Here is a 22,409-nt window from a genome sequence, read left to right on the forward strand (position 1 = left end):
CTGCCTTTGGGAGGTGGAAGCGCCAAGCCTTCTGGCACCTCTCTACCCTGTCTTTATTCAGCCCTACTAGTCTGGAGTCAGGAAATAACATAGTAAAAGGAAATGTAACACAGTAAAGCAACAAGTCCTAGTTCTGCCGCTGTGTGCTCTTGAGTCCATATGAATTTTTAGGAACACAAGTCAGTCCACAACAGGAGCCACATTATACAAAAACTTTATTTATCTTTAAACTGTAAAATACGATGAAGGCTACACGTGTCAACCAAGCTGGACAGAAGACATGCTAGATTCAGGTTACGGCCAACCTCACATCCACTCTGAGCCTTACGCCCACTGAGTTACATGGCCAATGGAACTGTCTGTATTATTTAAATTATTTTTTCATTAAACATATTTTTTAGCCAAGCATGGTGGCTCACGCCTGTAATCCCAGCACTTTGGGAAGCTGAGGTGGATGGATCAGTTGAGTCCAGGAGTTTGAGATCAGCCTGGCCAACATGATGAAACTCCATCTCTACTAAAAATACAAAAATTAGCCGGGCGTGGTGGCATGCACCTGTAATCCCAGCTACTCAGGAAGATGAGGCAAGAGAATCATTTGAACCTGGGAGGCAGAGGCTGCAGTGAGCCAAGATGGCACCACTGCACTCCAGCCTGGGCAACAGAACGAGACTCTGTCTCAAAAAATATATATATTTTTCTAACTTTTAGCCAAGCAGATGTAGTCAAATGTGACTCCAATGTGGTTACTATTGCTAAACAGTGACATCTAAGACACCAGTCACTGCTAAGGTTGAACTAAGCCTATTCCCACCCAGAATTTTGTATCTGCTTCATGTGTGTACTTTCCACAGGTAATCTGTGTGGGCCAGATCATCTGTGCTGTGGTTGCAGAAACAGACGTACAGGCAAAACGAGCAACTGAAAAGATAAAGATCACCTGTGAAGATCTGGAACCTGTAATCTTCACCGTCAAGGTAAACAGGGCTGGCCAGTCTCTCCCTAAGGTTGTAGAATTAAAAGTACCTTTGTAAAAATCTTAATGAAGGATCTAATTTTTTTTCTTGCCATTGCTTTGCTCTGGAAAAATCAACTTTCTTTGGAAAACATTACTTGTATGAGCTGAAATTATCTTTGGTTCCAAGGAGTGGAGAAGACAGAAGTTTCTCATATTCAAAAAGTCTAGAAGTGGGCAGTCCAGGGCTTCTACGGCATTCTGTGTGTTTAGGATCCAGCTTTCTTATATCTAGTCACTCCATCATGCATTGCTTCCTGGAGGGCACATTTGGTCCACAATGGCCACAGAAACTCTAGCCGTTACATCCACATTCCAGACAGCCGAGAAAATAAGGTGATGAAGAAGGGTGTGTCCCCTCCCTTTAAGGACACTTCCCAGTCCTTAAAAGGAGGCATGTACATTGCACATGCCTTCCTCCATCTCTGTGTTTGGAACCTGGTCGCGTGCCACACCTAACTGCAAGGGGAGCTGGGAAATGTGGATTTTATTCCAGGTGGCCAGATAACCACTACAGATGGGAGACTCTATGACTTGAGGAGAAAGGTGAGGATGCATACTGGGAACAGTAATGTTTTCAAGGTGGAGCCCAAATGCAGTGGAACTCTCACGGTGGAATTCCACAGAAACTTCACTCTCGTTTCTGAGTCTAGATAATGATATTCAAATGGTATTTCGGGGAAGATAATGGAGTGAGGACAGACAATTCAGGCGTGGACTGGGGTTTGCAGGCTCTGATTCATTGAGAGACAGGTTCAGAGTCATTGACTTGAGAAAAGCTTACTTGTTTTTTGTTACTTGTGTGCTTGTGACAAAATATCAAATCTGTCCAGAGGCTTTCGTGAACCATTGGGACATTTTAAAATGTAACTAAATGGTACAAATTGCTCAATATTTAAAGTGTTTTTTTAAAAAAAAGTTTCTTGATCTTCCTAAACCAAATCAACTTTGTTCCAAATTCCCATTTGCCAAGTTTGCAAGAAATCCCGGCCATTTTTTCTTGGCTCGTTCCTCTTCCTTGGGTTGAACTAGGATCCTAATAAAGGTTTTCGAAATTTCCCTTCTAACCCCACTTTCTTCAAGGGGGAAATGGCACCCAGAGGACATACCCATGAACTATTCTAGAATTCAGAATGGGTAGGGATTTAGAGTTCCCTCAGAACAAGACTGTCCAGAGTCAGCAAAAAAAATCCTCCACAAGTCAATAAAATTGTCATATATATAATACCAATAGTGCTTCATCCATCTATTCATTTATTTATATGACTTTATAGATCAGAGGCAACATAGGGTCATGGTTACAAACACAGGTCCTAGAACCAAACTGCCAGATTTGAATAGTGGCTGTACCACTCACTAGCTGTGTGACCTTAGGCAAGTTATTTAACCTCTCTGTGCCGTAGTTTCCTCATCTGTAAAATGGAGGTAGTAATGATACGTATCTCATTAGTTTGTCATAAAATTAAATGAGTTAACAGGTGTAAAGCACTTAGAACAGTACCTGGCACATGGTTAGCACTCACCCAATATAGCCTATGTTATAACAAGATTATACTGTCTTGGTTGGGCATGGTGGTTCATGCCTGTAATCCCAGCACCTTGGGAGGCCGAGGCAGGTGAATCACTTGAGGTCAGGAGTTCGAGATCAGCCTGGCCAACATGGTGAAACCCCGTCTCTGCTAAAAATACAAAAATTAGCCAGGTGTGGTGATGCATGCCTGTAATCCCAGCTTCTTAGGAGGCCGAGGCAGGAGAACCGCTTGAGCCCAGGAGGCGGAGTTGCTGTGAGCCGAGATCACGCCACTGCACTCCAGCCTGGGTGAAAGAGCAAGACTCCGTCTCAAAAAAAAAAAAAGAGATTTTACTGTCTTATGACACATTTACAGTATGGCAATAAACATACTTTCACACGTACCAGGATGGCTTCTGAGATCTTAGTATAACAGAAAATGAAAAAATTCAGCTATATTGTTCATTGTCTGCTGCTTTGAAAAAATCAAGTGTTCATCATTAGATAAGATGTTTTTAAAAACTTAGCCTGGGCTTGAACACTTCCTTTATCACTTATTTACAGTGTGACTTTGAGAAAGTTCTTTTAACCTCTCTAAGCCCAGTTTCCTCATCTAGGAAACAGAGATCATAACAGAATGAACGTAAGGATACATGTACATACACTGTTATTGCACAGTGCTTAGCACAAAGCAAGCTCTCCATCGATATTAGCTGCTCCCAGGAGCATCATCAGCAAGAAAGGCTATGGCATCTGAGGCCATCAGAGCCTAGGAAGGCAGGAGACAGGTGTCATTCAGAAGTATGAAAAAATACCTTGGTTCTAAAGGCTAAACAATGATCCGCTGTCAGAGGTCAGTCCACAGAACCAGTCTTTATTTGTAAGTACGTTCATGTTATTGTCAGGAGAAAAAAAAAAAAAAACACATAGCACGAAGAGCTAGAAAAGCCCTTATGAGATGATGCCAAATACTCAAAGAAAGGAACAAACTTCCTATTAGGTTGGTGCAAAAGCAATTGCAAACTTTTATAGCAAAAACTGCAATTGCTTTTGCACCAACCTAATACAATGTGTACTGGGCTTTCCTGCCCCAGAGATGTGTAATAAGTTGTGTCTCCCCTCTCAAGACAGCCTCAGTATTTTTCAGATCCCTGAGTGAGAGGTTCTTGTACCTGAGCTGCCTAAGTAGTGTAATGCAAGCATTTTTCTTCAAGGAAAAGGTAAAAGGAAAAAAAAAAGGCAGATTCCCGAACCTCACCCATCATGCATTTGACTTATCTCATGTTCCCTGGAGAGTCACATTTAAATGAGAAATTAGTATTCTTCATCTGGGATCATCATAGTGTCCCCAGCCCTCGGTTCTGAACGTAGCTTCCTTCTGAAGGTTTCGCTAATCCTTCTTGCTGCTTTTCTCTGCAAATCTAGAAGACCTTTCCTCGGACTTCTCATCTCTGCAGCCAGCCTACTGCTCTAATTCTCCCTTGCTTGTTTGACACCTTTCATCTGTCCCAGGAAACAGTGATTTTCCAGAGCGTACTGGCTTTTAAGAAAAAACTACCAGTGGAAGGAAAAGTCGGAAGGACTGGCTTTTATGCTTTTTTTTTCTGCCATTTAGGATGCCATAAAACACAATTCATTCCTGTGCTGTGAAAAAAAAACTTGAACAAGGAAACGTTGAGGAGGACTTTGAAAAAGTCGACCAAATTTTTGAAGGTGAGCTCCCAGGGATAAATAGACTCTGCCTGATTCTATTCAGAAGCAACCATCAAAAGTGTATGATTCCCCCTCAGAAAGTCCAGCCTCTAAAGTCTTGGTGCTTTGCCAAATTTCTCTTACACGTCTTCCTTTCAAAGTGTGTGTGTGTGTGTGTGTGTGTGTGTGTGTGTATGGTTTTGGGGTTGGGGGGTAGGGAGCAATAGAATAAATAAAAGAAAATCTCTAAGATTTTGGTTTGGGCAGAGTAAGGAACAAAACTTGGCACTTTTAATTTGTGATCCAGAACTATTCTCTCTGAAACAGATTGCCACAGGACAAATGCCTAGTTCCTTCGTCAGGATAAATCCAGGCCAGCCAGGCAGGGCACAGTGGCTCACACCTGTAATCCCAGCACTTTGGGAGGCCGAGGCAGGTGAATCACCTGAGGTCAGGGGTTCGAGACCAACTTGGCCAACATGGTGAAACCCCGTCTCTACTAAAAATACAAAAATTAGCCAGGCATGGTGGCAGGCGCTGTAATCCCAGCTACTTGGGAGGCTAAGGCAGGAGAATCACTTGAGCCTGGGGGGCAGAGGTTGCAGTGAGCTGACATCACGCCACTACACTCCAGCATGGGTGACAGAGCGAGACTCCATCTCAAAAAAAAAAAAAAAATCCAGGCCAGCCAGTCCACATCTTACTGGCTTTTGAATTCTCCAAGGTGGTGGCTTCCCACCAGCACACACCTTAGGAGTTCTTCTGTGTTTATGCTTAACAGGAGAGGTCCATGTTGGAGGACAGGAACATTTTTACATGGAAACACAAAGAGTGCTTGTTATTCCAAAGACAGAGGACAAAGAACTGGACATTTATGTGTCCACACAGGACCCAGCCCACGTGCAGGTGAGGTCCAGAATAACACCCACATCCCCACCTTCCTAATTCCATGATGGCAGTCAATCCTACAGCCTCACAATTGCTGGCCATTTTACCTGCAGAAACCTGGAATCCAAACATTAGACATCAGACATCAATAATGCAGCCATTATTAGACCAATAATGGTCTTTTCAAGTAAATAAAAAAATAGTCACAGTAACTTTAGGTTTCAAGAGTACGTTCATTTGCATCATGCTTAGATGAACTCTGTGATGAGATGACACCACTAAACTATTTCTGTACTGGATTTTTCTCTAAAATAATCATCACAGTTAACCTTTGGAGTCAACACATCACTTTATAGTACATTTTCATTTCCCCAGTCACAAAGTGCTCTAGGTTTAGCTGCAAACACATCATCTCCTTGGTAGGTTGTCAGGAGTTCGCCGGCTTTCACCTCCTTGGGACTTTAGACTGGGAACCCAGCTTCTCACAGGAATCCAAAGCTCTAACAGTTTTCCTTCTGGAAAATACCATTTTTCTGCTAGAAGGGCTGCTCTGTGCAGACCAAAGGTGTTTACAAGCTAAACAGAGCCCCACCAGACAGGTTCAGACTATCTCCATTTTTTTTTACCAATGGTAGACGTGAATGAATTCTGCTGCGATGTTGTTTCAAGAAACAAAAAGCTTCTTTGCCATTTCACTCTTATAAACCTTCTTGTTATCTCACTTTTAAAGAAAACAGTGTCCTCTACCTTAAACATCCCCATCAACAGGATCAACTGTCATGTAAAACGAGTGGGTGGAGGTTTTGGAGGGAAGGTAGGAAAGCCAGCTGTATTCGGGGCGATTGCAGCTGTGGGTGCTATCAAGTAAGTATGGTTGGGGATACTTGGGGATACAGAATGGCATCAAATGCACAGAGCTGAGAGCAAATCAGTGGCTTACAGTCATCTGGGCTGCCGTCATAACCATGTGTGTGTCCTTGGGCAATTCAGCCTCCTGTTTCTTTAAAAAATGTGAATAATCATACCTACCCTCCCACGCTTTTAGAGTTACTGCAGAAGTCAAATGTACACAGGACTTTGAATAGCTAACATGCTATTGAAAGGAGCAGTGGTACTATTAGCTGAATACCTCCTGAGCTTCAGGGAAAGTGAGCCGTTGAGGGGTGGGGCAAGTCACCCTGCCCAAGTGGAGTGCTAGGGGGAAGCTGCTCCCTGACTCTTCTTTCCTGCTCTCAGACTGAGAACAGGGCGAGGTAAGGAAAGAAAGGCTCTTCATCCTCTGCCTCCCTGAACCTGCGAAGGGCTGCGTCCTCAGAGTCTGCTCAATGGTCAGGTGACTCATCCTCAAAGACAGCTCCCAGGCTGACCTCAGCGGAAGGCTCACTCCTTTGCTGTTCATGCCTCAGATTTGTGTTTAGTTGGTGCTGCTTTTTCTGTTAATGGTTCATTTTCTGTGGCTAAGTATTCTGTCAGAGTCCCAAAGGGCATGCAAAGTTCACAGGCCCTGCTTCATTTGACAACTCTTGTAGTTCAGAGCTAGGTCCTGAAACACTCAGACATATGTCTCAGTCCTCAATGAGAAGCGAGAAAAAGCCGGATCTGAATCCCATCTCCAGTTCTTTCCATAATTAACTCCACTCCACTCACACCCACTGGGGATTCAGCACAAGGTAATCAGTTCATTGAATTCCCCCCAGGCATTGTGGCTTTAAGACTTCTCAAACACGACTGCACGTTAGAATCGTCTGGGCAGCATTTAAATACCAGTGCCTAGGCTGCCCCATACTGACCCAGGCATCCGTATATTTTAAAACTTCCTCAGAGGTTCCACTGTGCAGCCAAGTGTGGCAACCAGTGCCTTAAGATACAACTCTACTTTGGTACACAAGGGCCATGCATTAAATGATCCCCAGAGTAATGTTCTCAAACCTAATAGTAAGTAAGAGTTGCCTGATGTCATAGAAATTCCTGCCTCAGCTGGGCATGGTGGCTCATGCCTATAATCCCAGCACTTTGGGAGGCTGAGGCAGGAAAATCACTTGAGCCCAGGAGTTCAAGACGAGCCTGGGAAACATGGTGAAATCCTCGTCTCTACAAAGATTTAAAATAAAATAAAATAAAAATAGCTGAGCACAGTAGCACATGCCTGTGGTCCCAGCTACTCAGGAGGCTAAGGCAGGAGGATTGCTTGAGCCCAGGAGGTCAGGCTGCAGTGAGCCATGTTCATACCACTGCACTCCAGCCTGAGTGGCAGAGCAAGACCCTGTCTCAAAAAAGAAAGTTTTGCCTCCCCATCCCAGCACCACTGAATCAGAATTAGCAGCGGATGGACCTGGAAACTGCGTTTCCTTGATGTTCCAGATTGTCCTCACAATTAGGGAACACCAGGAAACCCTGCACTAGGATAGTGATTTTCAATATTTGCCTGAAGACACCTGAATCAACATCACTGAGAAAAATGCATTCTAAAGCCCCTCCCTGACCCACTGAATCGAAATCCTAGTACGAAGGCCCAGGAATATGCATTTTCACCAGCGCGCCAGAGGATTCTTCAGCATTCCAAAGTCTAGAAGCCTCTGCTCTGGAGATGGAGAAAAGCTGAGGCTCCTCCCTGCATGAGAGCCCAACTTGGCCAGCATAGCCTTCATGGGTGAGAATGGAGACGCTAACCCAGACATCCTAGGATGAGTGTTTGGCCTTGTTTTCCCAGTAGTGTTGTTAAGTTTGCATTTATCTGTTCACATTCTTTCTCTTTTGTAAATAGTGGTAGAGATAATGCAAATGTCTGGATCTGGGTGAAGGTCAAACTTGAAGCTATAGAATTCAACTTAACCGCATGTGACATTAATACTTTTAACGAGATCTCCAACCATTGAGTTATAGACCACAGAGACAGTGATGATTTGGTCATATATTAATTCACATTAGTGTCTCGCGTATTATAGGATATTAATACATTTATATGGGACAAATGAATGGATGGATGGTTGAATAAAGAGTGGGAGAATGGATGGTTGATGGATGGATAATAGGCAGATACATTGATGGGTGGGCAGATAGTTAAATGAGGGGATGGATAAATATGAGTAGATAGGTGAATGAGAAGATGGATGGATGGATGGATGGATGGATGGATGGATGGATGGATGGATTGATGGGATGGGTGGAGAACCTAAGATATATTTTCTTTAGAACTGGTCATCCCATTCATCTCATCCTTGATCGTCAAGATGATATGTTAATAACTGGAGGAAGGCACCCATTATTTGGAAAATATAAAGTGAGTATTAAAGATGAATTATTAAAATATCTCATTTTGGCCAGGCACTGTGGCTCACACCTGTAATCCTTCCACTTTGGGAGGCCAAGGCGGGCAAATCGCTTGAGCCCAGGAGTTCCAAAACCAGCCTGGGCAACATGGGGAGACCCTATCTCTAAAAAAATACAAAAATTAGCTGGGTATGGAGCCACATGCCTGTACTCCCAGCTACTTGGGAGGCTGAGGTGGGTGGATCCCTTGAGCCCAGGAGGTGGAGGCTACGGTGAGCCAAGATTGCACCACTGCACTCCAGCCTGGGCGACAGAGTGAGACCCTGTCTCGGACATAAGTAAATAAATAATCTGATTTTATCTGAATGGCTTTGTTCTTTCCCATCATTTTGATTTTGCTAAATTCTAAAAACAAACTTAGCATCTAAAATATTAAATGAGGATGCTGTGAATTTGAATATTCATAACATTTTATGAGGAACTTTTAATAATTCTAGTACATAGTTGTGAAGAAGTTTAATGATAAAAACACAATTTCAAATAATGATCAAAACACTCCTTGAAGGAATAAGGATTTACATTAGTGGTTCCTCAAAAACAAACAAACGAACCCTGATAGAAGGTACAAACATCGCTGTGCCAAACCTTCTTGACTATACAAATATTTCTCAGTAGAAATGTTTGGAGACAATTTGACCATTGACCATTTTAACTGCAAAATCATTTTTTACAAGTGTTTTTACCAAGTGGCTATGATACTGTCACAAAAGCTCTTTGCATGCAGGAAAAAATAATACAGTAAGTAGTGAATTTAAAATTGTTTCAAACTGCATTTACTGCATTTTTATGTAATATAATATAAACTTCTTAAAAATACTTGCTGGCCTCGAGCTTACATTACTACTTTTCAAATTTGTCATTGAGCTGTTAGGATCATTCTAATGTAATCTAAGTCGTATCAAACATGCTTTACGTGGGAATTGCTTGTAGCATATACATAGTTAGATTTTCTATCTGATTTTGTCATTGTCTTAGATTATCTTCCCCGTATTACTAAAGCCACAGTTTTCTATAGCACAGAACAATTTTATTTCTTCCATTGGCATTAATAATTTTTATAATTAGAGAGGAAGAGCCTCTCTAATAGTTGGCCAATTAAACTGTTTATTTGCTTTCAAATGCACAGATATTAATAGTCACAGCTATTATTGTCTTCTAGGACCAAGAGCAATGTAGAGACACACTGCTAAGATTGGAGCAGTTGCTGTTGTGGTGATGGTTGTGCTCTTATCAAAGTTATGAGATTCTTTTAGTACTAATACTTGTTAAGAAGATTCTAGTCTTAATATTTTGGTAATTATAGTACTATAAAGTATTAAAGAGGGAAATAGATTTTTTGAAAAATCCAAGTTTCATTTTTTATTTTGGCTGGGTGTGGTGGCTCACACCTGTAATCCCAGCACTTTGGGAAGCTGAGGCGGGTGCATCCCCAAAGGTCAGGAGTTCAAGACCAGCCTGGCCAACATAGTGAAACCCCATCTCTATTAAAAATACAAAAAAATAACTGGGCATGGTGGCATGCACGTGTAGTCTCAGCTACTTGGGAGGCTGAGGCAGGAGAATGGCTTGAATCCAGGAGGTGGAGGTTGCAGTGAGCCACGATTGTACCACTGCACTATAGCCTGGGCGAGAGAGCAAGACTCTGTCTCAAAAGTCCAAGTTTTATTTTATTTTTTAAGAAACAATTTCAATTCCAATATAATATATATAAACAATTTCACTTCATATATATATATATATATATAATCCTTCAGACACAGCTAACAAAGTTTTGCTTGGTTATTCAGACTATTTGTAAATTAGGATAACGTGTTTATGTGTAAATAGTTTCTTCTAAATTTTTGAAAAGTTTATATGAGGCCGGGCGCGGTGGCTCACGCTTGTAATCCCAGCATTTTGGGAGGCTGAGGCGGGAGGATCACGAGGTCAGGAGATCGAGACCACGGTGAAACCCCGTCTCTACTAAAAATACAAAAAAAAAATTAGCCGGGCGTGGTGGTGGGCGCCTGTAGTCCCAGCTACTTGGAGAGGCTGAGGCAGGAGAATGGCATGAACCCGGGAGGCGGAGCTTGCAGTTAGCCGAGATTGCGCCACTGCACTCCAGCCTGGGTGACAGAGCGAGACTCCGTCTCAAAAAAAAAAAAAAAAGAAAAGAAAAAAAAAGTTTATATGAAATAGTTTAAGGATTCTGCTACCTTATTTATAGTACTATTTTGCTTAGCAGTCCTTTCTTCATGAAAGTCAAAGGTAAACTTCAGTCAAAGTCTAATGTTAACCCTATAGATATATATATAGTCATGCGGATCCTTCAGTTGTATTTATCCCTTCTTTCGGAAACGCAAAGGGACCTGGGTCAATCCTCGTTTGGTAGAACTGCAGTAGGGAGTGGCGATTTTTCTTTTCTTTTTAATGTGGACTGTATAGACAAAATGGTCTGGGTGGGTGGAGGGGAGTAGCAACATTGAAAGAATGCAAGCTTCCTTAAGCTCTTCCCAAACAGTAACAACAGCACGAGCTCAGGTTTGTTAGGTCGGGTAAGCATGTACAAACATCTTCACCACCTAGTGAAATGAGAGCAGTGCCCATGCATCCATTCAAGGACCTCAGCTTCAGAGGCTTTCTCATAACAGGATACACTGTGATTCATTCCAACACATTCTGGAATTCCAGAGACTTTTTCACCAGGGAGGAAAACACAGACTACATTAGAGAGAAAGTCAGTAAAAAAATGAAGGGGAATCTTCCAAGAATAAGGATGAAGAGGGTGGCAATTATAGTCCAGGAGACAAGCAAAGTCTTTAGAATTCCATGCTGACTGTGAAGCCAGAAAATCACATGTTGGAAGGCAAGAGCTCAGCAAAATTCAGCTCAGAAGAGGTCTCCATCAGTCAAGCAAGGCATGGTACACCATAAAGCAAACAGGGAGCTGAGTCTGGCCTCTGTCCTGCCCTATGGGGGAACTGAGAGCTATGTCTCACAATTGGCATGCAAATTTTGAACATCTCAGTAAATAACCAACATTTGGTGACAGGTAGGATTCATGAACAACGGGCGGATCAAAGCTCTAGACATTGAGTGCTACATTAACGGAGGATGCACGCTGGACGACTCTGAGCTGGTACGTACACCAGAAAGCAGCAACGTGCTTGACCACGAGTAGAATGCCAAATTTCTAGATGACTCTTTATGAAGTTTATTTCCTAATGTAGCTAAAGTCCACAAGCCGTTTGACTCTGTACTTGACTTTCAGAGAAAAGAAACAAAAGTGATGATAAATGTGAATATCCCTTTTTAGGTGACAGAATTTCTAATACTAAAGCTGGAAAATGCATATACAATTCGCAACCTCAGGTTCCAGGGCTGTGCATGTATGACAAATTTACCATCCAATACGACCTTTCGTGGATTTGGCTTCCCACAAGGAGCCCTAGTAACAGAATCTTGTATCACAGCTGTGGCAGCCAAATGTGGCCTTCCGCCAGAAAAGGTAAGGTTGTAACCAAGGCCGTAACCAAAGTTGCTGATGAACCAGGCCAGTGGGAAACCCAGCTTCTTTGACCCAAGGAAACACACTAGAAGAACCACATGAATTAGCCCTGGCTCAGAATTCAAAGTAAATTAAAAGCTACCTAAAAAAACTCACCTCACCCTGTCTTACTCCTTCCTTACTTATGCAAACATCTCTTTTTTTTAATTTGTACCAAAATAATTACTCTATTTAAAATTCAAACCACACCGAAGTACTCAAAAAAAGGGAATGCCCCTTTTTCCACCCCTATCCCTCTTGGTCAAGGGTAATCATTGTTAACAATTCCATGTTTATCGTTCTACCCCTTTTTCTATCTTTGGCCACCCATTTGTATTCATACACACATACCTAAACATTGACATATAACATATATGTGCACATGTATGGTTATTTACCAGAATGAGACCATAGCATACATATTACTCTGCCCCTTCCTTCTCCTACAGGACAATATGCCATGGCCATCTTTCTATGTCAGTAGAATGGTCTGCTTCGTTCTTTTTTTTTTTTTTTTTTTTTTTTTTTTAAGACGGAGTCTCGCTGTCTCACCCAGGCTGGAGTGCAGTGGCGCGATCTCGGCTCACTGCAAGCTCCGCCTCCCGAGTTCACGCCATTCTCCTGCCTCAGCCTCTCCGAGTAGCTGGGACTACAGGCGCCCGCCACCACGCCCGGCTAATTTTTTGTATTTTTAGTAGAGACAGGGTTTCACCGTGGTCTCGATCTCCTGACCTCATGATCCGCCCGCCTCGGCCTCCCAAAGTGCTAGGATTACAAGCGTAAGCCACCGCGCCCGGCCTTGCTTCATTCTTTTTCATGACTGAATAGTACTATGTAATATGCACGTACCATAACTTATTTAGCCACTCCATTATTAACATACATTCTGGCTGTTACCATTTTTGGCCATTAAAATGATGTTGCAGTAAACATCTTGGTACATATGTACCCAGGTATGTGTTTGCCTTATTGTATATCTTTAGGATAAATTTACAGAAGTGGAATTACTGGTGCACTTGAAAACTTCTGAGAAATACTGCCAGAAGAACACCCTCTGAAAATACTATTTTTCACAATAGACCAGAAGGTGCACAGGATGTACAGTATGCTGGACTAGAGAGAGGCAGCTTCTGGAACTGAGATCATGGTCAATAACTTGCTTCCGCTCCCCACACATTCCAATCAGAGCCCACCCTACCTTTTCCATTTCTGTCCTCTGTTTCCCCAATATAGACCCCCTACTCCAGCAAGAACTCTCCTGTGTATTGTCCCTAGAACTGCTTTGTCCCTAAATTCAACAGGAATTCCAGGTTTGTGATTGTCAGGGTACTTCCTACAAACAAGAGAACACCTAATATTTTGTACAAGGAAGGCAGTAGTTATCCTAAGAGAAGTCACGTACAATGTTCCACGGGTACCAGAGAAGGAAGGCATCACATTGGCATGGGGAGAGGGGAACCAGGAAGAACTTTCTGGAGAAGATGGCACTTGAGATAGGCCTTGAAGAATAATCGGCACAGATGTTGGAAAGGTGATCTAGGCAAGTAGAACAGCATGAGCAAGAGCGTCAGTTTCTGTGTGGTTCAGTTTCCTTATCTATAAATGACTCACCTCACAGAATTCCTGCAAGAATCAAGTAATTTAACATTCATTACAATATTTGTTTTATAAACTGGATAGTATTATTCCAACGTCGTTGCCAATAATAATAATTCTTTTACTGTGATTAGAATAAAATGGAGATGATTCAAAAAAAAAACTTCTAGGCATAGCTCAGCAGGCTCTCCTTCTTTGTCAAGTGTTGCAAGTTTCCAGGACACATAACATAAAACACACCTTATTCAAATAAATCATTTTTCTTTTTTTTCTTTCTTTCTTTTAGAGATGAGGTCTCACTACATTGCCGAGGCTGGTCTTGAACTCCTGAGCTTAAGTGATCCTCCTGCCTCGGTCTCCCAAAGTGCTAGGATTACAGGTGTAAGCCACCACACCAGGCCCAAAGAAACTGTTTAAAAGATTTACCCATACATTCCAAAGGCAATTAAAAGACTTAGAGGGGATCTGCTATTATTTGCAATGCTATTCCTCCCTGGCAGAACAAATCTTCAGTTATGACAATGAATCCTTGCTTTAGTGTACTGCCTACCAGCTCTGCTCCACCCTCTGAACCTTGTAGAATAAAAAGAAAAGAAAAGAAAAATCTACCTCCCTAGGCCCCTACATCCCACTGCCTTTCGTGGACTAGTCTCCACCTGCTACCCTCCACTTCTAGTGGGGAGAGACCCTAACTGGTGCATTGATGAAGAGGTAAAAAAAACTAACCTCTACTATTTTTGCAAAAGCATGTGCCATTCAAAGAAAAAACAGACCCTGTCTTCCCGTCTCTACAGCTTGTGCTTTAGTGGAGAGGCTTTTCAAGTCTCCATTTGGCCATCAGTTTCTGCCTTACCATAACTATTGACTGAATTTCCCACCTGTTTCAGATTAGAGAGAAAAATATGTACAAAACAGTTGATAAAACCATCTACAAACAAGCATTCAACCCTGAGACCCTGAAAAGATGTTGGGACAAATGTCTGGACAAGTCTTCCTTTCACAGCAGAAGAATGCAAGTCAAAGAGTTCAATAAGAAGAATTATTGGAAGAAGAAAGGCATTGCTATTATTCCCATGAAGTTTTCAGTTGGCTTTGCTGCAACAAGCTATCATCAGGTAAGACTTGTATATAGGATAAATAACCTTCATGCTAGACACACTCCTGGCCCAATCAGCTTCTGTGGACTTTGAAAAATATCTCATTTCTTAGATCATTGAGCTCCTCCCTGCCAACACCCAAGAGAAATGTACAGAACTGTCCAGAGTAGCACCCCCATCTGCAAGCATTTTTAATACAGTGCAGTATTTGTTTCCTTCTTGGGAAACAAATCCCTAATCAACTGAAGTCAGGAAGACCTGAGAAATCCTCGGCTTTGTATTGACTAGCTGCGTGACATTAAGTTATTCAACATCTCTGAGCCTCAGCTTTCCCAGTGATAATAATAATAATAATAATAACAATAACTCTGTCTTAAGATTGATGAGGACTCAGTGAGATAGTGAATGTAGAGCAGCACTTAGCTGGGTTCCTGGAACACTGTGGATGTCATCCAGAGCATCACTAAGCCCCTCCCAGGAGAGCTCAAACACACCTCTCAGGGCTCCTCCTCCTGTGTTGGGTAGGATGAGACCCCCTGAACCTCTGGGTCACATGTTCAGGCCCAGCATACCCCTTCTATAAACAGGCACAAGAAGGTTAACTGTCATGTCTGCAAGCTAGATGGAATCAAAGGCTGTGACATCAGAGAAACTTGAGAGCTGCCTGTGTGGTTTCCTCTCTGACGCCAAATATTGTCTTTGCCAAACCAACTCCAACACCAAGTGGGTGTCCAACCATTCTGTTCTCACACTAACTACCAGAGTTAGTGCAGACTCCACAGATCAAGGGCTGAGTCCCACAAGACCGTCCCTATTTCAGACACCACCTTCAAATGGAGGGCCCTAGCTACTCACACTCCTGCCTGGCCGACTACTAATTTGGAGGTTTTCACTACCCCTATTCAGGTTTGATAATTTGCTAGATGACCCATGGAACTCATGAAAGCACTTTACTTGTGATCATTACCAGTTTACTATGAAGGATACGACTCAGGAACAGCCAGATGCAAGAGCTGCCTGGGGCAAGGGATGGGAAGGCGGCAGAGCTTCCCTGACCTCTCCAGGCACTTCCCAGCACTTCCACATGTTCACCAACCCAGGAGCGCCCAGACTGCATCGTTTCTGGTTTTTACGGAGGTTCCGCTACACAGGCATGATTGATTACAGCATTGGCCATTAATGATTGAACTCAATCTCTAGCCCCCCTCCCAAGAAGATGGGGAGGAGGACTGAAAGACCAGTGCACACCGCCTCCAAGCCCCCATCCTAAAGCTACCTAAGCCCTTCTCATGAGTCATCTCATTAGCAGAATAAAACAGTAAATTCCAAGGCTTTATGAACTCTGAACCAAGAACCAGGGGAAAGATCAAATATTTACTTTTTATTATAACACACTTCCCTTCACCTGTATGGCCACACCGCATCTAAACCACAGCCTACACTCTACCATCATCCATGGGAACGAACATCTCATCTCAAAGAAAACCTTCAAATCAAGCAATGACTTTAAGTCTCCATTTGAATATTCTCCAGCTGCCCCACAGAGTTCTAAATTGAGGCACCCTAGAATCACCTGGCTAGGAATAGAAGGGTGTTATTCCAGGTCAGCTGATGACTCACAAAGCTGGAACACCTGCCCTCTAAACTGGCAGTGAGAGCTCTGTCCTCAGTGGGAGTCAAAAGGCCCACGGTGAGTAAATCCTATTATTAGCAGCTACAAGCCTCGATGCTCCCAAGCCCCTCTGAGCGAACCCTGGGCCTCTAGGCATCTTGAGACACAAATGGGCTGAAGCCTTCATTCCTCCTCCTCCTGGAAGGAAAAAAATACCACCTTTCCCTTTGTCCAATTTATCAAACATTGATGTAGTGTCCCTGTGATTTTTTTTTTTTTTTTTAAGACAGAGTTTTGCTCTTGTCACCCGGGCTGGAGGCTGGAGTACAATGGCACAATTTCTGCTCACTGTAACCTCCGCCTCCCAGGTTCAAGCGATTCTCCTGCCTTAGGCTCCCAAGTAGCTGGGATTACAGGCGCCTGCCACCACGCCTGGCTAATTTTTGTATTTTTAGTAGAGTCGGGGTTTACACCATGTTGGTCAGGCTGGTCTCGAACTCCTGATCCCAGGTGATCCACCCACCTCGGCCTCCCAAAGTGCTGGGATTACAGGCATGAGCCACCACGCAAGGCCAGGACCTGCTCAGAGGTATTTACGGGACACAAAGATGAGTTAAGACCAGGTGCCCCTCCATGGCAAGACTCAGAGAAGAGCCTCTTACCTCCAGGATTCCTTACCTGTGGCTGCTCTAACAAAGTACCACAAACTGGGTGACTCAAAAACAACAAATTTATCCTCTCACAATTCTGGAGGTCTGAAGTTCAAACTCAAGGGGTCAGCAGGGCCGTGCTGCCTCTGAAGGCTTCAGGGAAGAATCTTCCCTTGCTTTTCCAGCTTCTGGTGGCTCCTGGTATTACCTGGCTTGTGGCGACATAATTCCAGTCGCTGCTGCCTCCATCTTCCATGGCCCTCTTACAAGGACACCAGTCATTGAGTTTAGGGCACCCACAATCCAGTATGATTTTATCTTAAGTAGTTGCATCTGCAAAGACTACATAACGTTCCATGTTGAGGTTTCAGACAGACGTGAATTTTAGGGGGCAGAGGAGGGACAGTCTTCAACCCAGTATTCCTGTAAGGAGAAGTACAAAGAAAGAGGTGACTGATCCTTCCTAGATGGGGATGAGACACATGTGAGGAAGTTTTGGGGTTGTATTGTTTTGTTTTGTTTTTTTGAGATGGAGTCTCGCTCTGTCACCCAGGCTGGGGTGCAGTGGCGCGATCTCAGCTCACTGCAACCTCCGCCTCCCAGGTTCAAGCAATTCTCTGCCTCGGCCTCCCAAGTAGCTGGGATCACAGGCACCCGCCACCACGCCTGGCTAATTTTTGTATTTTTAATAGAGATGGGGTTTCACCGTCTTGGCCAGGCTGGTCTCGAACTCCTGACCTCGTGATCCGCCCTCCTGGGCCTCCCAAAGTGCTGGGATGAGTACAGGCATGAGCCGCCACGTCCAGCCAAGTGAGGAAGTTTTAACAGAACATAGACTGCAGGGCGTGGCCCTGCAGGCTGAGCAGACAGGTAAGGAACCGGAGGAGAAGCCGGCCAGGACAAGAGATCGGACAAAAGCAAGGAGCACAGGTCAGAAAGGAGCTGCAGTGGGGCCAGACTCAGAGGCAAGGCAGGGGGCGACAGGGACTGTACGAGAGACCAGATCCCACAGGGCCTCCTAGTGGAATAAGGAGCCGAGCTTTCCCTTACAGGCTGTGGGGAGTTTGCCCACCTTGCCCATGGCAAGGACTTCTTTGGTCTGTGATTCTGTTCTGTTGTCACTTGTCATCCCTGAGCAGCACAGGAGTTGCACCTGTCCTCCCAGGTCTCCCAGGGCCCCCTATGCCACTCTCATTATCTCACTGATCATCCTATACTACAGTGACTTGATCTCCGGCCTGCCTTTCCACCACATTGTGAGCAGCTTGAAGAAGAGCCACGTCTTGTTCATCTTTATGTATCTGGAGCTGAGCACACTTGGTACACACTATGTGCAAGTACCTAAAACATTTAAATAACTAGCTTAATGGTCAGCCGGTGCTTTTAAGCATGAGAGTGACTTTCAAACAATTGGAACCAATACTCTCAACTCCTGAGGTATCCAAAGGGGCTCCTATGAAAACCAGGAGGAATGTTCTTTACAGGTGACTTTTTGCACAAAACAGAACTAAGCTTCAGCATCCCACCAGGAAAGTTTGCTTCTCTGACCCCCTCCACTCCCTAAGACTGGTGTTTCACTACCTTGTGTTTTATACTGAACCTCACCAAATGCTAACTTGCACTGAGCTATGCCTTCCGGATTCTTTTACTAGGCAGCTGCACTGGTTCATATCTACACAGATGGGTCTGTGTTGGTCACACATGGAGGCAATGAACTGGGACAAGGTATTCACACCAAAATGCTACGGGTAAAATAAATAAAATTAAACCATTATTCTCTATATACATTGTTGAAAGTTAGGATTCATCTATTAGGGTAAATGTTGACTCCCCGTATTCAAACACTGAGATCTTGACTATTTAGTTGGAAGGCTTCTTACATATCAAATAGAATGGCTGAGGTGGCAGAAATCTCACGTGTATGCAGACAGTCCTGGAGCTTGGCCAGGGTTCATGGATGGGGTGATCATTAGTGAAAACGCCACTAAGAAACCCATGGAGCCCTGTGGTGGGAGCTCCAAGCAGGCAACCAGGAGCAGGAGTTTCTTAGCTTTTGTAGTTTTAATGTTTACATTTTAGGCAACAATATTAGGTTGCTAATGTTTTATTTTGACAAGTAAGGACAAGTATTTCATCAACTGCCATCATCTTACAATTTTTATAAGATATTTAACACACATACACTCACACCAATTAGTAAGAATATAATCTCAGGAGAAAAACAAGAATAATTCTTTAAATAACCCTGTGACAAATGTATTAGATTTTTATAGTGCACATCTGTAGCTTTTGACCATCCAGCCCCAGCCCCTTAGCTCCTTTGAAGTACTGTACCTCTCACATGCCATATATTTCTGAAAGACTCCTCAATTTGGGTACCTTTCATCTCCATCCCCATCCTTACTCCCACACCTGCTGCAGATATAGGCACAAGACCTGCCTCTGGTCAGTCAGGGTTCCGGAATCCCACTGACTCTGGGAAAGGACACATGATTCAAGCAAGGCCACTCAGAGCCTTTCCTGGGATTGACGTAGATGCTGGGAGAAAGGAGCCATCTTTCCCCTGTGGCTGTTTAGGTACTATACTATAGGGCAGGGGCTGCCACAGGCAATTCTGTGCCATGGATGGAACCGCCCATCATGGAAAGAAAAGCAAATGTGAGAGGCTGAGAGGAGACCCCGATGAGACCACAAAGCCCCTAGATACACATGTACTTCACACTAGCTCCATCTATCCTGCCCGGTTATTTGAACCAACAAATTCCCTTTGGATTTTCACCACCAAGAAACAACAAAGTCGTCCCTTTTTTTCATTTTGCATCTTTCTGGAGAAACTTCATACTGAATGACATTAGTCAGAAGATTAGCATTTGAGAACGGGATATCCTGAGAAGATGTTTTTTGCAAACACAAAAAGACAAGAGAAGCCAAAATAATGTTTTTTCCTTTCCCTTTCTTCTCTTTCATCTCTTTCCTTGTCATTTCTTGATTAAATATCTTCATCTCCACATGGGTTTGCTAGAGAAACTGGAAGGAAAAGAGCAGAAAAGAAGCCAGGTGCAGTGGCATGCACCTGTAGTCCCAGTTACTCGGGAGGCTGAAGCAGGAGGATCACTTGAGTCCAGGAGTTCAAGATCAGCCTGGGCAACACAGTGAGATCCCATCTCTAAAATGACAATAATAATCTTTTAAAAATTATTTTTAAAAAACAGAAAAAATGAACAGCAAATACTGGAGGAATATAAGCAAGGGAGAACAAATAGAAAAAAGCAGGGGAGGATAAGAGTAAGAAAAAGGTCCTCAGGGTCATTCCAAGTTCATCTGATACTGATATCAAAAGATTTCAGACCAAATTCTGAGTCAGTCTCATCTCAGTCTCCCCTTTCCCTCTCTCTCTCTCTCTCTCTTCCTCTCTCTCTCTCTCTCTCCCTCCATCCCTCTTTTTCTTCCTGCCACTGAACCAAATAAGTGCCTGAAAATCTCAATTTGGCCTACTTCCTACACATCTAAAACTTAGAAAAAAGGAAATTCTTAACATTCTAAATGGACTCAATTTGAAAAGAACCACTGTGGAATATTACCAAGAAAAGACTGTAAAAATCAGCATGAGGCCTTACAAAAAAGTAGTTTTGATGCTTATAAATACATTATTTTAGTCTTAAAAGGGTACCATGGATGTAATAACAAATAATTTTTATTAAGAAAAATAATGATTCAAATCTTCATAGAAGTCCTTGCTGGACTTGAAAATATTTATGTTTCTCATAGGTGGCCAGCCGTGAGTTAAAAATGCCCATGTCCTATATGCACATCTGTGAAATGAGCACAGCAACTGTGCCCAATACAATTGCTACGGCAGCGTCTATCGGTGCAGATGTCAATGGCAGAGCTGCGCAGGTGAGTCTTCCTGTCTCTCCTTGGTGTGCCTCTCCCACATCTCTGGTTTTTATGGCTAGATACAGTATAAAAGTTGACTTCAGAGAAGTCATCTGTGTCACTAAACATAGTCTGGGGTAACTAAAATGTTGGGAGAGTGTATTTGGAGTAGGCTAGATTGAGATGACAGACCCAAAATGTAAAGGCTCAAACACAGTAAAAGTCCCTTACTTGTACACATATCAGTCCCGAGCATTGTTTGGTCATTCGAGCACCCAAATTGATGGAGCCTCCACCATCTTCAACATGTGGTGTGCCAAGTCGCCCTGGGTGTCATCATTCCAGTGAGCATGGAGGAGCCGGTGTGGAAGACTCTGAGCCAGATCTGGAAGTGATGCAAGTCACTTCCACTGACAGTCCATTAGCAGAACCAGTTTCGGGCTATGTCTAACTGCAACGGAGGTTGGGAAATGTAGTGTAGTGGGAAACCATATGTCCAGCTGCTATGGAAGAAGGGGAGAATGGATTTTGGTGAACAGGCCTAGTCTCTGTTCCTAGGAGACACAGCAAGAAGAAATTTGGCTACCAAGTAATGCAGAGCTGTGCAAGTTTCCTCCAGCATAAACAAGTTCTTGCAGGCAGATAGGCAGGCAGACCCCAGCCAAGGAGACAGGGTGCAACAGAAGCATTGTCTTCAGTGGTATTCTACCGAGTACTTAACAGCTTTTCTTTGTACTTATTTTTTTAACTGAATTTTTTAAAAGTGCTAAATTTTCACTATCTCAGAATAGAATCATGACTTCATATTCCTTAATTCAAATATCCGATTGCATGTGCTTTTGAAATATATCTATTTGTCATGTTTCTGTTGCAAACTGTTCGCTTTTCCACTGGGATATTGTGGTGAGCCATATTTTCCCAGAATGCTGCAATGATACCACCAACAGGAACCCCTTTCAAATCAGTCCTAATTTTGTGGTGATACCTCTTAAGGACTCAAAAAGCAAAGACTCTTTTTTGCTCGGAACAAATGTGTAAGAAACCTCAAATGCATGAGATCTAATTTGGAGTAGGGTCAAACACAAGAGAGGAACAGCTCAGAGTGTATGGGAGTTGTCAGCCCAAAATAAGTGTCAATCTATCTTCTAGAGTATTAAGTTTTAGGTTTCTGTTAAAGATCAGAAAATTTGTGGATCTGGGCCATTATAAAGTAAATTTAATTGTTTTCTATTTCATACCCAAAGCCAAGGCCTTTATTGTAGTAGTTTGATGCTGGTCGAATGAACAGATGGAGGGAGAGATCAGACACAGGGGGATTCTGGCATGTCATTGTTACAGACTGGAAAGCACAAATTTGAATGAAAATAGGATGTTTATTCCATTTATTTTAATAGCCATAAAATACAAAAGAAATGGCTGGGTGCAGTGGCTCACGCCTGTAATCCCAGCACTTTGGGAGGTCGAGGCAAGCAGATCACAAGGTCAGGAAATCGAGACCATCTTGCCCAACGTGGTGAAACCTCGTCTCTACTAAAATACAAAAAATTAGCCAGGCATGGTGGTGCGTGCCTGTAATCCCAGCTACTTGGAAGGCTGAGACAGGGGAATCGCTTGAAC

At 43.2% G+C, this 22,409-nt stretch overlaps 1 protein-coding gene across 1 annotated transcript in view; it reads left to right on the forward strand.

The window, feature by feature from the left end:
• LOC129488252 (aldehyde oxidase 2-like) overlaps window positions 1-22,409 on the forward strand; it is an 80,308-nt gene that overhangs the window by 35,970 nt on the left and 21,929 nt on the right. Inside the window, 11 exon segments of the mRNA XM_063644892.1 lie at window positions 855-977; window positions 4,141-4,176; window positions 4,178-4,238; window positions 4,999-5,123; window positions 5,836-5,969; window positions 8,298-8,385; window positions 11,467-11,553; window positions 11,731-11,922; window positions 14,445-14,672; window positions 18,569-18,664; window positions 20,685-20,813. Coding sequence (XP_063500962.1) covers window positions 855-977; window positions 4,141-4,176; window positions 4,178-4,238; window positions 4,999-5,123; window positions 5,836-5,969; window positions 8,298-8,385; window positions 11,467-11,553; window positions 11,731-11,922; window positions 14,445-14,672; window positions 18,569-18,664; window positions 20,685-20,813 — 1,299 coding nt within the window.

Source organism: Symphalangus syndactylus, chromosome 8 (assembly GCF_028878055.3).
Source record: "Symphalangus syndactylus isolate Jambi chromosome 8, NHGRI_mSymSyn1-v2.1_pri, whole genome shotgun sequence".
NCBI classification, from domain to species: Eukaryota; Metazoa; Chordata; class Mammalia; order Primates; family Hylobatidae; genus Symphalangus; species Symphalangus syndactylus.